Here is a 17,946-nt window from a genome sequence, read left to right on the forward strand (position 1 = left end):
TTTTGAGGGTGTTTATATTTAACTTTTCTGTGATATTTTAAATGTCTCACTCACTGTGCATTCTTCATAATGCTATCTAATTTCGAAATCTGCTCTCCCTAGAGATCTAATTTCAGGAAAGCAATTCAAAACTCAAGAAATGAAAGTAATTTACACCTCAAATTTAATTATGTAAAAAAAAAATCTAATCATTTTTAAATATATAATATATTCTGTCGGTTGGTTGTATTTTTACAGCCTTGTTCTTCAATATCAGCCTTTTTGTCATGCTGTATTTTAACAAGCCTCTCTGTTAAATCCGTAAATAAAAAGAACCCACAGATACACATTTTATTTCTAGTTTCTTGGTTTTATGCAGTAGTTATTATGTTTTAAGTACATAAATCCAAGTCTACATTAAAGTCAAGCTGACCCTCAGTAACATCCCTGAAGAAGTTGCATTCTATTGGTAAACAGCTCAAATTGGGCAGAGAAATTGGATTATTAAAATAAAGACCTATGAATAATAACCTATAATAAAGATTGCAAGCCTGTAATGCAAACGGGACAAGAAAATGGAATAACAGCAGTGTGTTATTTTATTCAAAAGGGAAGATGAACGTTTTTTTTTTTTTTTTTTTTTTTATGTTTGATCATTTTGACAGCAAACAAACTCAATATATTGCTTGCTATATTAAGCCTGAAAAAGGCCATAATATTTACAGATAACATCTTAAGTAAGAATTAGTGTAGGTGTTAGTGTAAAACTAATTCTGTGTTACCGTACTCTTCAGATCAGGTGTCTTTATGTCAAGGTCAAGTCCTAAAGTAATATGCCTGTCAGCAGTTTAGAGCATTATTAGCAATCCAGTCATTATAGTGATCAGTGCTACAATATTAGATGTTTAAGAAGTGTAGTAAGCCACTAGCAGCTCACTTATAGAGCGAGTTCCTCTGTGTTTACAGATGCAAGCAGATTATATGCATATCTTGAGTTGTTTGCAGATCTTTTGTAGATGCATTCTTTCCCGGACAATATTCAGGTGGCTTTATCTGAAGTGTCTTGGTGTCACATCTCCAAAAAACTCAGCAGTTGGGTCTGATAAAAACAATGAAAAAACTTTTAAGGTTTTTCTTTTGAGGTTGAAGGAATAATGTTGAAAAAGTGACCATTTAACTGGCTTAAAGTTGCTACTCTGACCTTTAAACAGTGGTTTGAGATCATTGAAAAATGCTGAAACAAGGTGTGTGTCTACTAAAGTGTTTTTTTCTTAAGCCAAGAATATATATATATATATATATATATATATATATATATATATATATATATATATATATATATATATATATATATATATATATATATATATATATATTATTATTATTATTATTATTTATTTTTTTTTGTTTTTTTTTTCGAGGAGAACACAGTTTTTTTAGAACCTCAGCAGTGTAGCAAGGTGTTGACCATCCATTTTCAATCAAACACAGTGATTTGTGTTTTTAAAATGCTTGGAGGAGTGCTCACAGCTGAGCCTACATAGAAGAATGCTTACAATAAAGCTGTGCAAAATAAAACTTCGGTGGAGGCACACCATGAGCATTTTTGACAAAGACACAGACAAAAAATGGCTTTCCCATACACAAAGAGTAGAACATGGTGTTATCAATGCCAAAGTTGAGGATTTGTTTCAGGGAAAGCAAGAACTGCTAAAAATCAATTCTACTTTCAATGCAGTGCACTCTAAGAAATTAAGGTACAGGAGCTGTCTCTGGGGCAGTACCTTTTCAAAAGGTACATATTTGTACCTGAAGGGTCCATAATGGTACATCAAAGGTACTTTTTGGTACTAATGTGCACTTTTGAGGTACTATTGTGAACTCTTTGGGTACAAAAATGTATCCTTTGAAAAGGTACTGCCCCCATAACAGCTCCTGTATGTTTATTTCTGAGAGTGCGTAATGAGCTTTGTGTAAAAGCATCTGCCTAATGCATTGATGTGAAATGTAGATATATAAAAAGCAATAAATATATTTTCAGCTGTTTGTTAAAGATTTCTAAATCTAAATGACTCTTTCTTTCTCTTTTCCAGAAGTTCCTCAGCCAGAGCTGATGCTGACAACCACACGTGGACGTGCCACAGTCGCTGGCCTGGACTCCAGACAGGAATACCTCCTTCAGGTTATGGCAATCAACGGGACACAGGAGAAGCTTATTGCAAAAAGACGCTTTACAAGTAAGAGTTAAAGATATGAGGACAAGAGCGTAGATTTGCTCTTGACATTGGTGGGGACATACATCCCTAAAGCACATGCATTGGACAGCACAAATTCGGTTTCACGCTTTTAAAAACAAGATTAAAGGACTTCATAATATAAAATAAACACTTGATAATACAAATAATAAACTTGTCCCATGTTGCAAAACTCAATTTACATGATTTTATTGCAGTCAATTTAGAGAGGTGTGTGATGCAATTGAACTGTTTTATCCCAATTATTGTTTTTCATAATCATGGAGGCCAAAATCAAAACCAATTTTCGATTAATTGCACAGTCGTGGTTTATAGTATTACAGTGAACTAATGCCAATTCTACGCCCTTGTGTGAGGATGTTTCTATCTGATTGATTAGAGTTATTGCTAGGGAGCTGCTAGGTCCTTCTTTTAACCTACAGTATAAGGAATCAAATCATATCCATTATTAATGATTGAAAATTTATGGTCATTGCTACACAATGAACCTTAACGAGTCTCACATTTTAAGGAAACATCAAAATGTCCAGAGTAATCAATGTTACATTATGACTCAGTGTTTATTATTAAAATGAGATGTTTCTTCTCAGGTTTGTTGTTTACACTGCACAGACAAATGCCAACAAACAAGTCTGCCGGAGTTTGTTGGATCAGTGTGTTAACTCGGTCAGCATCTGACCTGTTGGTCGGAGTTTGTTTTCACCCAAATGAACATGTTCAATTAGAGTTTGTTGGATCATGGAATATCTGAGCAGTGTGATATGATTCCCCAACAAGTGGAAATAAATTTAGGATTAATCTGATCAGAGACCAGATCTGCTTTACATAAACGTCTTTTGAAGACACTTAATTAATAGTGTTATTTTTGTGTGTAGCAATTGTTGGGACAGTGTGAACATTGTGACAATTTTTTTACAACATTTTAACAACGACCAACTTGTTTATTGGCTTTCGTCTGTGCGATGTGAATTGGCCTTTAGAGGTGGAGGAACTTTTTAAGAGCAAGAATCAGAAATCTATGGAAGCTTGTTTTTACCACTAATAAGTAAATAAAAATGGTAATTTATGACCTTCAGCTCACAATTCAGCTTCCAGTTGGGAATTTTTAATAGAAATTCCAAGGTATAAACACAGAACTCCAAGATACAAAGTCAGAGTTCAGACTTTTCTCTAGTTTATGGTTTCATCTCACACTTTCACTGACTTTTTCCCATATTGTGAAATAAAAACAAATTAAATTTTTTCTAGTTTGCCAATTCTGTGGTTTCAGATTTTTTTCTTATAATTCTCAGATTATATTTCACAGTTCTTTCTTTTTTACTGCAGTTATTATTCCTATTTCTTTGAATTGTGAGAATAGTGAGACCCACTGTGCCACCACGTCGCCCCTAATAATAATTAACAATTAAATTTAAATGTTGACTTAATTTAATCTCACAATTCTAATTGTATTTCTAACAGAAGGAAAAAATACTCTCAATTGCAAGTTTTTTGCAATTCTGAGAACAATAAGTCACATTTGTGAGATAAAAAGTTATAGAAACCTTTGAACACAACACTAGTACAGTGTTCAGGGGAAACTGTCTGTAATTGACAGTGTGGAATGGTGGATTCCTGCTGGATTACAGGCCAGGACTGACACTTGTGTCTTTACAGGCGCAAAACACTTCTGGAATTCCCTTTTAAACACAGTAATGTCCCCCCCAAAGAGGCCTCCCTTAAAGAAACCTGATAGCGGATGATGAAATGACTTTCAGCTATTGTCCCAGCTGTGAATGTGCTGAAATAAGAATCTAGCTGGCAGATCTGACTTTATTCTGTAATAGACTGGTGTTGTCATTGTCAAAAGATGCAAACCATGGCAAACATCTGTGATATGTCAGGTTGAGGGAGTAGGTTACTGTGTCGAGCCGAGCAGGTCTGGACAGGGCCAGTTGTGTGGTTTGGCTGTAGGGCCATGCTTTATGTCTGAGGGGGATTATTCCATTGTTCTGTCATGAAAGCCAAATCATCCACTCAGTTTTTCCATATGCATCTGCTTATATATCAGAAGGCTGTTGGTTTAAGGAAAGAAGGCTTTAACATGATTTACTTGTTTTGTAAAGTAGTAATCATGTAATAGTTTATACTAAATAAATCAGAAAATAATATTCCACACACCACAGAAGTTTGGGATCAGCAGGTTTTTAAAAATGTTTTGAAATGAAGCATGTTGTGCAGGAAATATTATTACAATTTATTTTTGAAATTGTATTTAATAATATTAAATACTTCTTGAGCAGCATATCATCATGTGAAGCTGATGACTATAAATGATGCTGAAAATTCAGCTTTACATCACAACAAAAAATGACATTTTAAATATATTTAATTGCTACACACAAAAAGTAAATTGTAATATTATTTCAGATTAGGTTTACTTTCTTGTCCTAAACGCATGTTTGGTCTATTGACCACTTTGATATTTTCCTCTCCTCTTGTGTTTGTGTGTGCATCAGTTGATGGGCTGCGTGAGGAAGAGTTGATCCGCAGTGGGAACCGGGAGCAGAAGAAGAAAACTCCCGCTATTGGCTCAGGCTCTGGAGAGGTGGATGACGTGACGGAGGCTTTAGAAGGCCTTCCCACTGTGCTCTACAGAGAACCAACCACTACAGGTACAGACTAAAGTTAATTAAATGTGCATTTGCCAGTGAAATCTTTCATGAAAAAGGACAAGTTTTCAACACAACCATTCAAAAGTTTGAGGTGTGTTATGTGTGAATTTAGAGCTGTAATTCAGAGATTTTGACCTTTTGAAACATAATTGCAAGTTACTTTGATGAAGGTATCTTCAAATAGTTTTTTACACGGGCTGCGCTACCAACTCATGTTTGTAACATTTCATTGAAGAGGTTTTTTTAAGACGCTTAAAATGAGGCAAGTTAGAATCTGTGGACATTTATTGTTATTTCTGCACAGAATTTTGTAAAAAAAAAAAACAACATCTGCTGATTTCTGTGGAATGATTTTGGGAGTATTATAACTAAAAACATGAACCTTAAAAAAAGTTTTAACTTTTATTTGAACTTTTATTGAATTTTTACAATGCAAATCCAACTAGATCCACTTATTTGTTAAACAAAGCAAGTCTCTCATATAATAAATCTACTAAAAGACAGACAATATGACTTTACAAACTTTATTGTAAATAAATCATATGAACATTTTGATATTAGTTAATAATTATTCTGGAATTAACTTAAAAACTGAATAGAAATAAATTTACACACATATACAAGAATGTAATAATTAGACTAAATGATGGGCTAATATGACACATATTATGAACGTGAATGAGATTATATGCATGTGTATGACAGCTGTCATTATGTTTCATTAGCTCAGTTATGTTATTTTAGGTGCAAAGGTGACAATTGCTTGAGATGTCTTTTTAATGACAACTTGACATTACTAAGACAGCATAACTTGTCATAGATCTGCCATAAACATGATTATCTTAAGGCCATTATAATTATGTCATGAATTTTACAACAGTGTCATTAATGTTTTTCTTGACCTCAACTACAGTGATACAAATTGAATTTTTCATTAAAATGTGATTAATTGTTGGCGCAATAGCCTAGTGGTTAACGCATCGACATATGGTGCAGTAGCACGTCAGGCAGCCTGTGTTCGAATCCCGGCTCGAGGACATTTCCCTACCCCTCTCTCTCTCTCTAAAACTTTGCTTTCTGTCTAAATGCTGTCTTATCTAATGAAGGCAAAAATCTTTTTAAAAATAATGTAATTAAATACATATTAATGGAACTGTTTTAAAAACAATTTTTGACTGAGTATTGGCTCTTACTGAGACGCTTCAATAAAAAAATAAATTTTGTTTAATTTAAAAGAGTGATCAGAAATATTTTCATGATCACAGATTTATGACAAGTTAATCTTGGTAATGTCAAATCGTCACAATGACAACAAAGACTGTTTCTCATGCAGAGAATGTACTTGCTTTCTCGTGGAGATTATTCTTGCTAGGTCACCTCGGAAGAACAAACTTGGTAGACCATGAGAACACACAACGCATCCTTTGAGAAATTAAATGTTGCGTTCGTCCTGATGGTCAAGTGACCTTTACACGTTTTAAACGGAAAATGAATTAAACATTACAGATTTCTTACAATGATTTATTGTTTTCCCCTTTTTAAATATATATAAAATGCACAAAAACCTTACAAATGTACTCATTTTAATAAGAATTTCAGCAAATAAACACTATTAATGTGTTTTGCCTTTATTAAGATTTTCATATTAATGTTTACTTTCACCGTCTCATTTAGAGAAACTCCTGAAATAAATAAGTTATATCTCTGAACTTTAATAATAATCAGGTATAAATGCTGTCATGTCATGATTATCAAGGTGTCATGACAGTCTTAGAAACATCTCCTTCAACGAAAATTTTACCATTTTGAATCAGGGTTAGGTGGTAGAGAGTTTTAACTTTGTGTGTATGTCTTATGTGCTTGTTGTTGTGTTTGTTTTTAACCAGAGTTCTATATTACAGTTTCAACACATTTATTATTTAATTAAAATTATCAAACACATAAATAATAACAGTAAAAAAATTATAGCAATGATTCAATAATTTTTTTTTTCTTGTTGATGTTTTTAATAATTTATGATATTTTTAATAATCATGTTGGTATAAAAGTATATTCGTAGTAAAAGTTTACTGCATGTCTGCTGTTGCAGCGTTTATGTTGAGCTCCAGATGTGTAAAACTGAGTTACTAAAAGGAGGTGTTAACAGCATGGCATTTATCAGTGACAAACAAACCATACACTTTTATAGTTGCTGCCCAGTCAGTGTACAAAGCAGAGGAGCTGCATCCCCACACTCTCTGTCATTATATATGCTTTGCTGGTGGAGTGACAGAGGGTTAAATTAGTGGTTGCTTTATCACTAACTATTAATAAGAGTTCATTCATCTCCAAATGCCTGTAATCAGTGCTTCTGTAATGGGACCGAATGGGACATGAATGGGTTGCTCTCTACCTGTGCTGAGATTTTGTTTGTATAGGGGCAAAATGTGTGGGAATGTAGACGCAGGCTTTGAAACAGCATAACATATACTACTTTTTTGACTACAGATAATTGCTTTTGATGTTGTACAGCAGCTTTTCGTGACCTTTATACATTTTAATTCATTAGTCCCTTTATTCATCAGGGGAAGGAACTACCAACTTATCCAGCATGTGTTTTACACAGTGGAAGCCCTTCCAGCTGCAATCCAGTACTGGGAAACACCCATACACTCTTATTCACACAGCATACACACACACACACACACACACACAAACACTATGGCAATTTAGCTTATTCAATTTACCTACAGCGCATGTCTTTGCTCTCGAACCAGCAACCTTCTTGCTGTGAGGTGATCGTGCTACCCACTGCACCACTGTGACGGCCATTTTAATACATTTGTGACTAAATGTACATTGCAAAAACCAACATTTAAAATCTAACCTCAACCTAAACTTTAACGTGTCTAGTGAAAGGGGTCGTCCAGAGTGTTTTTTTTATTATTATTTTTTTATTGGAAGAATATGTACAATTACAGAATGTTTGCAAATATATATATATAAAAAAAGATCCTCCGCATTTTACTTATGCAAAAAACAAAATAAAATAAATTAAAATAAATTAAAACAAAATATTTCCTTCTATAATTATTAGGGTCCAGAGTGTGTTTTTAAGGCTTGGTTATGTTTATAAGATGCAAGTAAGTGTGCACTCATGCTTCATTTGTAAAAAAAAAAAAAAAAAAAAAAAAAAAAAAGAATTTAATTTTTTTCATTTATGTTATTTTAATTATATACAACTACTCTACACAGCTGAACCTCATGCCTGCTCTCTAAAATAAAATCTGATAAGTGTGTATTCAGAATAAGCATGTGTAAGTAAGCTAAATTGCTTAGTTATTAATGGTGCTAAACAGCATTTCCCATTGTTTACATCCGTGTTTAAGTCCCTGCTACAGCATACCGTTAACGCTAGAAACTGTGCATGCAATAGATCAATTTTAACAAAAAAAAATAACTACAGGTTGTGGATCACAATCCACAGCTTCGTCGGTTGGAAGAGTTTTAACCGAATCCAGCACTGAACTGGGAGAGATTCTGAAAGCTGTCCTTTGTCAAATGCTAGATATATTTTTTATAATTCTCTGGAATATAATTAATATTAAACTGTAAGCACTTCTGTTTTTGTGTCGTGTCCTTTGGAAGCCCAAATACAGCAACAGAACAAGCTCTGTGGGAATAGCAGCGTTTGGACTGCATTTTAGCTTTCTCTGCTATAACATTACATCACCTCTTGCCACGATCCTTCACTGCGCAGAGATGTATTTTTTTGTAGTCCCCAAACTTTGTTTGCTGTAGGCTTTGCTAAGCTAATTCTGTAAAAGCCAATGTCTCTCTTTGCATTGAACTTTGAGTGTATTACATTCAGAGATATTGTATCTCGTATGATATCATAGTGGACCACCCTTTTAAATCTAAATCTTCTAAATCCTCTTAATCTTTATTTGACTGTTTTAGATTCAGGATTGATCACAGTTTTATTTAGCTGTTAATTTTCATTCATAATATCTTTCTTCCATTTTTAGAGCCTTCTGTTGTACCAGAGCTTGAGCCTGAAGCTGACCAAGGCACCAAAGAGAAGAAAAAGAAGAAGGACAAAAATCGATCCAAGGCTGAAGATAGAATTGATCAGGAAGAAAATGAAGGGAAGTCAGCAAAAGAGGAGGACAGCGACACCAGTAAACTGAGAAAAACCACCCCAACTCAACCTGGCACTGGTAATAGAATCACATTTCAGACGTAAATCAACCAAATAATAAAACATCATCAATGTTAATTGACTGAATAAATATGCGAATATGATTGTAAAGCCCACACTGCCTCAGAGAGTGATTCAGGGCCAGTGTTTAACAGAGTAAATGAGCCATGCTGATGTTTCCTGTGTCTGTATAGTGAAGGATAATAACAGAATTAGGGATAAACCAGAGTTAATGACCCTCTATAGGTTGTTATCAGGGCCCCTCGAGTGCCCTCAGGACTGAAGTTTATTCCCTTCTTCCTCCCATCTGTAAAAAACACACACACACACACACCGATAGGAATGCACCATGGAGGAGCACACATACAGTGCATATGTAAAGAGATCTTGCAAAATCACTCCACATATTGCTTTATATAAGGGTAGAGATAATTGCAAAATGTTTGTAAGTGTAAAAAGACACTTAAGTATCCCTCACAGCAAAAAATAACTGCAAACATGCACAGGCTGAGACATTAAAATACATTCCTCTGCTTAACTCTTAAAGTGCCCAATTATTCTATTTTAAAAGTTTCTATATTTGGTTTTTGAGTCTCTTATAATCTTTTCCACTGAGCGTTACGGTTTCATATGAAATAAAAAATAAAATTGTGAATAAAATAGTGAACTGTAGCATACACATTTAACACGCCTATTAATAAACCCCTTTCAGGTTATAGGATTTTTGATGCATTACCAGTTAAGACAGTCACTGTGCCAGATTATAGGATTTTGGATTCCATCTTGTTGTTTTGTGGGTACCAAATATGCCAGACTATACTTGCTTCATGATCAATCATTGCATGATGTCTATGGCACGCATTCTTTCATCAAAAAGCCACATCAATTATAAATATCGCTGTAATTGTCTTGATTTGTTTGTTTACTTGGTAATTCCACTACTCACTAACCGTGCTGCAGAAGTGCCTCACTATCAATCACCAATATTTATTTTTATTTTTATTTTTTTATGGTAGTTCTGCGATGACAGATCATATAAGTGTACTGTTGCCATAACTTCATGAAGATTTTTTCCATGTCATGGAAGCAGTTCTCTTTCATTCAGCTCTTTGCAACTCTCACATGGTCACCCACTGAAGCTAAGCAGAGCTGTGCCCGGTTAGTAACTGGATGGGAGACCACATGGGAAAAGCTAGGTTACTGCCGGAAGTCGTGTTTGTGAGGCCAAAAGGGGATGCTCAACCTGCGGTTTGTGTGGGTCCTAACGCCCTAATATACAAAAGGGGGCTATATACTGCTCAGTAAGCGGCATCTTTCGGATGAGACATTAAACCAAGGACCTGACTCTTTGTTAAAAATCCCAGGATGTCCTTCGAAAAAAAAAAAGAGTTAAGGTTTAACCCCAGCATCCTGACCAAATTCGCCCACTGTCCTCTGTCCATCATGGCCTCCTTACCATTCCCATATCATAAAAAGTCTCCTCTCCACCAATCAGCTGGTGTGCGGTTCTGGCGCAATATGGCTGCCGTCACATCATCCAAGTAGATGCTGCACACTGGTGGTGAATGAGGAGGTTTTGCAGTTCGCTGCGCTGAAAAGTTCAAGCTTGGTGAATTCTGACCTGTAAAATCGCATCACATGATTGCGTAAAACCAATCGAAGATCAAAACATGACTTCTCTGGACAGAAATTTAACACATGGACCAATCGCTTGCTTTTTTAAATGTCTAATCATCTTGTTTAACTCCGCCCCTTTTCGCAGCACAGTGCTACAGAATTTCGCAAGCTGAAACTCTAATGTGACCGCAGCTTAACTTGTATGTTGCAAAAAAGCCTAAAGGACTCAATTAGTTTGTTCAGGTGTGTTTAACTATGGTTAAAGCTAAACTATGCAGAACTGTAGCCCTTTAGGAACAAAGTTTGCCCTTTACAGTATGTCAAGCCGTATATGTCAAGCAAATTTTGCTGAAATCAGGAAAAAATTGTACCGTCTGAATGTAGCTTTAGGGTATCTAGCACAACAGCACGGTACCAAAAGGGTGAAGCTAGACTTTATGCTGAATGCTATTGGCTTTCAGAGAATTGTGACCAGAGCATGGAACAAGACAATTCCATTGTCTTTTGTCATTTTTTTTAAAAAATACACCTCAAAAGCCAAAAACAGTAACAAGGCATTACAATAGCTTTACATTCATCCAAGATCAATTTCTTTTTCTTTTTTTACATAATATATCTTTCCTCACAGTGTATGTAACAGTTTGATTTGTTTCTGCCTTTCTGCTGTTGTTATATATACGAAAGCTAAAACCTTTAACCATTGACTTCCTGACATAGCCAAGCCAGGTTCTGCCCATTCTCATTCACCTGAAACACCCAGCTCATAGTCACCGCAACCAGCAAGATCCCTCTCACCTGCCTACTGATACCTGAAACACACCTGCACATCATCCCCGCTCATCACTCCAGCTCCTTAAATCCCCTCACCATCCCTCACTTAGTGTCTGGCCTCGTCGCATAGAGAAGGACAAACTCTCATGCGTGATTCGCTGCTGGTTCCTTCCTTGTTGTGTGCTTTCCGATATTCTCAATTTCAGTGTTCATCATCAGTCTCCGGTTCTATCCCATCATCTGGTCAACTGCTCAACTACACAAAATAAAGACTGTTCACAACAGAAACCCTATTAAACTGTCATTCATACTCGCAGCTCTGGTCTCGTCCCCATTCTGTGACACTTCCATAGTAGGAAAAGCAAATGGAAGTCAGTGGTTACAGATTTCCAGCTTTCTTCAAAATATTTTCTTTTGTGATTAACAAAAGCAAGAACGTCAAACAGGTTTAAAAGATGAGTAAAGGATGACAGAATTTTCTAATTTGGGAGAGCTATCACTTCAAGTTTGTGAAGGAAGTAAGACTGAAATCAATGACTACTGGTTTCAGGCAATTTTGAGTATAGTTAAACAGACTTGGCAGTAATGTAAATGAACTTACTGAAAGAACATGTTGGGAAAAGGCATATTGGGCACTTCAATGCCAGCACTTACTAAAACAGCCTTTTCCCCCCATGTGTATTAAGCTGTTTCCACACGAAAGCCATTTGAATGCAGTGCTGAGGCTCAGGCGGAACTGGTCCTGCTGGTGGACGGATCCTGGAGCATCGGTCGGACAAACTTCAGAAAAGTGAGGGAGTTCCTTCAGGGCCTTGCTGTCCCCTTTCACATCGGCCCAGAGGGCGTCCAGATAGGTAGGAGATTGTATTTAATGGTTATGTGCTTCAGTCTCAACATTCATACCCCATTCTTCAGTGTCACATGATCTTTTAGAAGTTCTTTAAATATGCTGAATTGAGCTCAATAAACATTTTTATTATCATCAGTTTTTATTTATTTATTTTTTCGAAAATATTTTTTAAAATGTGACACTTTTTGAAGGCTTTTCATGAATACAAGTTAAAAGTACATAGTTTGTTTATAAAAAAGAAAGCTTTTAGAACACAAATGCCTCTTGATTTAATGAATGAATGCCATTGGTGGTTAAAATTATTAATTTGTTATGGTTTTAGCGCTGTCTCAGTATAGTGGAGATCCACGCACAGAGTGGCATCTTAACAACTTCACATCAAAAGAGCCGCTCCTGGAGGCCGTCAGGAACTTCAGATACAAAGGAGGGAACACTTTTACAGGTAATTCAATCGCTTCCTTTATACTTCTTTCCAGCCTTGGAATTGAAAATATTAAAAAAAAGTGCAACCTCTATTTTATGTCTTTATGGCTATTAATTCCACCACTGATGCAATAACATACATGTTCTTTTGCTATAAAAACACTTAAGCTTATGGCTATAATTGCCAACCTGTTTTACTTGAATGACTGACACTGATAGCAATAAAAAGACACATTTACTGGCAGGTACTAGTATGAGCACTATATAAAACATCTTTTCAATATACTTTGAATAATTAGGTTAGGTTATTTTATTTAAACCCAAAGGTGGATTTGATTTGCAAGAGTCTTCATTTTATAACAGGGCCAAAAAAAACTCACAAAGTGACAACAACAAAGGGGCATAAAGACATAAAACATAAACATACAAAACACTCAAAATAAAATAAAATATTAAAGAATAAATAAATAATCACTTCAATGGCACTATTTTCCATATTCTTATTGCACTATTCCCAAAAAAATACCTTTTACACCTTTTATATTTGTTGAAATGCACATTATCCTGTGACATACTTATTTTTGTCATATTAATAATCTTATTTCTCTTGACGCATAGATCAGGATCTATCTGTAAATTTGAACATCCTCAGATTGTTTTTTTTTTTTTTTTATGTTCTGATGTTCTGTATCCCAGGGCAGGCTCTCATCCACGCTCTTGAGAACAATCTGAAGGAGGAGGTGGGTGCGCGACCCAACACTCCTCAGTTCTTGCTTCTTCTGACTGATGGCAAATCTCAGGATGACGCCATTGCTGCTGCCAACAGACTGAAGAATGCTGGTGTGGAGATCATTGCTATAGGTGAGAGAGCCTCTTTAAGCAAAATACACATCTGTAAAAACGAACATAGATTGAGAATGAATCATCAAAATGTTTGGGAATTCTTTTAAAAATACATTAAAGATAACAGTGCTTCAATATTTAATACATCGCTATTAACCATTTTCATATTTTATTATAATTTAATATGGAATAAATTTGTGAATTTTCAACATCATAACTATAATCTTCAGCATATTGTTATTATACATTTCCAGAAATCATTCTATGTTGACATTCAGTTTAAGAAACATTTGTGATAATTGTCAGTTAAGGAAACGGGTGCCTGGTGGTTTTTATGAAAAGTATTTTTTCAGGAACTGTGATTTTTCAAGAATTTTTATGTCTTCATTTAATGAATAGAATAGAACATGAATTATAAATGAATTGAGATTAGCAGAGAACAGTTATAGTTTTATTGCATTCCTGATCCTTGTTAAATAAACAATGTGTTTATATACAGGGCTCAACATTAACTCTTTTGCTGACCAGCCACTGTGTCTAGTAGTTTTCCAAAGTTACTAGCCACTCTGCATTTTTACTAGCCACAATTTTGTTGTTAGGAAAATACAATTAATATGCTTAGATTTCATGTTGACATGTTAAAATATTTAATTACATATAATATATAATAATTATAATGTAATAACTTAAAGGATGAAGTGGTTTCTTAGTAGTTAGCATTGTCGCCTAACAGCAAGAAAGTTGCTGGTTTGAGTCCCGGCTGGATCAGTTGATGTTTCTGTGTGGAGTTTGCATGTTCTCCCCGTGTTTCCTTTGGGTGCTCCAGTTTCATCACAGTCCAAATACATTTGCTATAGGTGAATTGGGTTAGCTAAATTGGCTGTAGTGTACCGTATTTGTGTGTATGAGTGTGTAAGTGTGTTTCCCAGTACTAAGATGCGGCTGGAAGGGCATGCTCTGCGTAAAACATATGCTGGATAAGTTGACGGTTCATTCTGCTGTGGTGACCCTTGATTAATAAAGGGACTAAGGAAAATTAGGTAAAGGAAAATGAATAAAGGAATGAATAAATGAATTATTACTTAATTTGATGTGTTTTTACTTGATTTACGTCATTTAAAATCCCTCTGACCACCCAATGTATAATATGCATAGTAAACTGGCTGGTTTAAAGTAGTCAACATTTGAGTTCAACACCTTTTCTTCAAAGTTGACGTAAAGCCAAAACACCAAATTTTGTCTTAGGACAACTTTGAACTTTTTTGGTCCTCTTCAAATGTTGACTAATACCAAAGTCCCTTTAAGACAAGTCATTTCACACGGCGGCCATCTTTGAAGCACCTTTTGGGCAGTATTTTCAGGTATCCTGTCTTAATGGGAAAACATCAAATAAAAAAAAACTGTTTGTCAAGCTTAAAGAGCCCATATTATACATGAAATAAGGTCATATCTTGGTTGTAAGGGTCTCCAACAACAGTCTAATATGCATGCAAGGTCAAAAAACACTTTCATGGTCTTATAATCTGCATTTATTTTTACCTAATTATCCCAGCGACTCCTGTATGAATCGTCCAGTGATTCATTTGTTCCCAAACCCCTCCTTAGCGCGGAGCTAATCTGCGCTGATTGGACCGATGACAGTCTGTCGCGATTGGTCGACTGCCTTCAGTCAGAGAGGGAAATGGCCAATAGCTAATCAGCAATTTAAAAAGTAATCACAGTTCATACACGCTCGATAGTGTAGGCGTGGACTTTAGCTGCCACACTATGGCGAGTGGATAGTGCCACGGATAACCGAACGAAGGAGACAGTCGTGTACTCGCCATACCACACACACACAAAAACACACACACACCTCCGGATGACAACGCTCCCGCTTCAGCCCGCACCCGCCAGGTTTTAGCCTGAGAACCCGCTCCGTTTTCTGCCCGCCGCGCCCGGTCCCGCTAGAGCGGAGAACACAACCAAATATCACCCAGTATACAGTCCAGACAGCCAAGCTGTCTGTACACACACAGCACAAAGTACACAGAGCTCGTTCGTTCGTTCGCTCTCTCTCTCGCTCTCTCTCTCTCTCTCTCTCTCTCTCTCTCTCTCTCTCTCTCTCTCTCTCCCCGCGCCAGATTTCTGCGGCGCGGGAATACATTTCCGAATAAATCGCGGGAGCAGAACTCTAGCACGGAGCTCCATAAACAAACAGCACGCGTCGCGTTTTTAACGTGACTTTGCACGCGATAAGATAATATATCCAGTTAACCTGATACAGTACACGCGGTTACAAGTAACAAATCACAACTAAATACATTTGCAAGCTAGAGTAAACGAGGCAACAACTTTAACCGCACGTACTTACACTTGAGAAATGTAGGAAGAAACCCATCCTGACGTCCATCAGTTACTCTTTACTGATCCTTCCTTTAACAAACTCAGATGAAGTATTCTTTGTAGCATGTAGCTTCCAGAAGTTTCCAACTGCTTGGTTATAATGCTGAGGTTTCATCTTTGGGTAGAGACTCAATATATCCATCTGCAGTGTGACTTCAATCGACCGGCATGTTTGTGTGCGTGTGCGTGTGTTTGTGGGTGTGCGTGTGTTTGTGGGTGTGTGTGTGTGTGTGTCTGGGTTACTGCGTCAGAGGGCGGGGCCTCAGGTTTGAAATCTCCCGGGTTTGCGCGTGCACGTGAAAAACTTTGTTTCGTTCGTACGTCATGGCGAAACACCTAATGAGTCGGTATCAAGGCGACTCGTTTGAAGCACTATGATTCGACTCTTTTATAGATGAATCAACAGTTTTAAACACTGTATTCTTACAGATTTAAGCCTTAGCTGGATACTTCACTTCACTTAGAGCTGTGTTACACACTACATGGAGGGGAATTTTCAAAAACCCATAATATGGGCTCTTTAAGAGAACAACCACTAAAATGAAGCAACAACTGTCACAAGTTTAATTTCTGAACATTCGAATCAAACTAAATCTGCATTTTTTCAGGTTGCTTGAGCTAAAGCTCTTGCGCACCTGAAGGGAATGAAATCACGACACCAACCTCATTTATGGCTGTTTTACACACATCATCCTCTGGATAATGATTATCTAATCGCGCTGGTTTTCTGAAGTAATTCACAACTTATTTTTTGATGGCAAATCTGCTCCAGAAATGACAGTGACTCTTTGTTTATAAGTTTGTGGGCATTTGAGTAGTTACTGTCATGTGATTAGCGTTTGACAGGATGGACTGTACCTTACATTCATTTCATACCAATTACATAACCAAAAAGGTTTAGTTTCAAGTGTTGTTGACTCATTTAAAAGTACAAATTTCAAGCTTATTTGTATATATTTCTTATGTCTGTGAAGCAAGTATTCGCTGAGATTGCAGTGTGTTTGTTGACCACAAAAACTGTTGTAAAAGCACACGCCTGGTCCAAGATTCTCCTCTGGAGAAACATCAGTCTATAGCGATCAATGATTGGTTCTTGTTTTAGTAGGCGGGGCTTCATTCGCAATATTGACCATTACATTTTTCACCATTCAAAACTGTATGAGTGACATATCTTGTGTATTCTATAGTTTTCGCTATTACATACACTACAGGCCATACCATATAAATAGAGAATTTAAAGCCCAATATTTGGAATATAAAAGCCCAACTTTATTGTGTTTTTTTTTTATCTAAGTTTTCTGTTTGTTTGCTTGTTTGCTCTTGTCCAGGTGTGAAAAATGCAGATGAGGCAGAGTTGAGGCAGGTGGCGTCTGAACCTCTGGAGCTGAATGTGTATAAGGTGAATGATTTTCCTCTGCTCAGTAAACTGGTGGGAAAACTAGCACGCATCCTCTGTGGCAAGATTGAAGACCGTATTAAAGCCAAGAGTAGGTCAATCACAAATTTGTTTTCATTAAATTGGCGAATCTGTACCGTACACTCACATTAAAACTAAAAACTGTGTCTTTTGTGAGAAGGAATGGAGCATCCAACTCAGGAACCAGTTCTGTCATTTCCCAGCCCAACTGATCTGCAGTATGTAGGACTGGGCTCCAGAGAGTTGCGTCTGCGCTGGACCGTCCCCAGCAGAAATCCCCAGCAATACAGAGTGGTTTACCACACCGCTGAAGGACAGAGCCTTAATGAGGTGAGACGGAGGTCTAGCATTATCATGGACATTATTTGGTGTTATTTCTCTCACTATTTATTCAATCATGAGCTTTTAAATGCTGCATTTTTACATTTAAATTCTAGTATGTGCTGTGTTATCTTGTCCATATAATGTGCTAGCTTTTTGATGCAGCAAAAATATTTCTTTTAATTTGATTACATTGCTTAGCATAATATCTCACTGCTTAAGTATTTATTAACAATATGTATTTAAATATT

The 17,946-nt window shown here is 36.2% G+C and overlaps 1 protein-coding gene across 12 annotated transcripts in view; it reads left to right on the forward strand.

Annotated features, from left to right (window-relative positions):
• slc35h1 (solute carrier family 35 member H1) overlaps positions 1–17,946 on the forward strand; it is an 80,656-nt gene that overhangs the window by 30,291 nt on the left and 32,419 nt on the right. For all 12 annotated transcript variants that reach the window (XM_073938084.1, XM_073938083.1, XM_073938081.1 and 9 more), the window contains 8 exons: positions 2,073–2,216; positions 4,733–4,888; positions 8,896–9,087; positions 12,143–12,310; positions 12,629–12,748; positions 13,426–13,590; positions 17,286–17,444; positions 17,535–17,704. In XM_073938084.1, the coding sequence (XP_073794185.1) occupies positions 2,073–2,216; positions 4,733–4,888; positions 8,896–9,087; positions 12,143–12,310; positions 12,629–12,748; positions 13,426–13,590; positions 17,286–17,444; positions 17,535–17,704 (1,274 nt within the window). The remainder of the gene's footprint in view (positions 1–2,072; positions 2,217–4,732; positions 4,889–8,895; positions 9,088–12,142; positions 12,311–12,628; positions 12,749–13,425; positions 13,591–17,285; positions 17,445–17,534; positions 17,705–17,946) is intronic.

Source organism: Danio rerio, chromosome 23 (assembly GCF_049306965.1).
Source record: "Danio rerio strain Tuebingen ecotype United States chromosome 23, GRCz12tu, whole genome shotgun sequence".
Classification (NCBI taxonomy): Eukaryota; Metazoa; Chordata; class Actinopteri; order Cypriniformes; family Danionidae; genus Danio; species Danio rerio.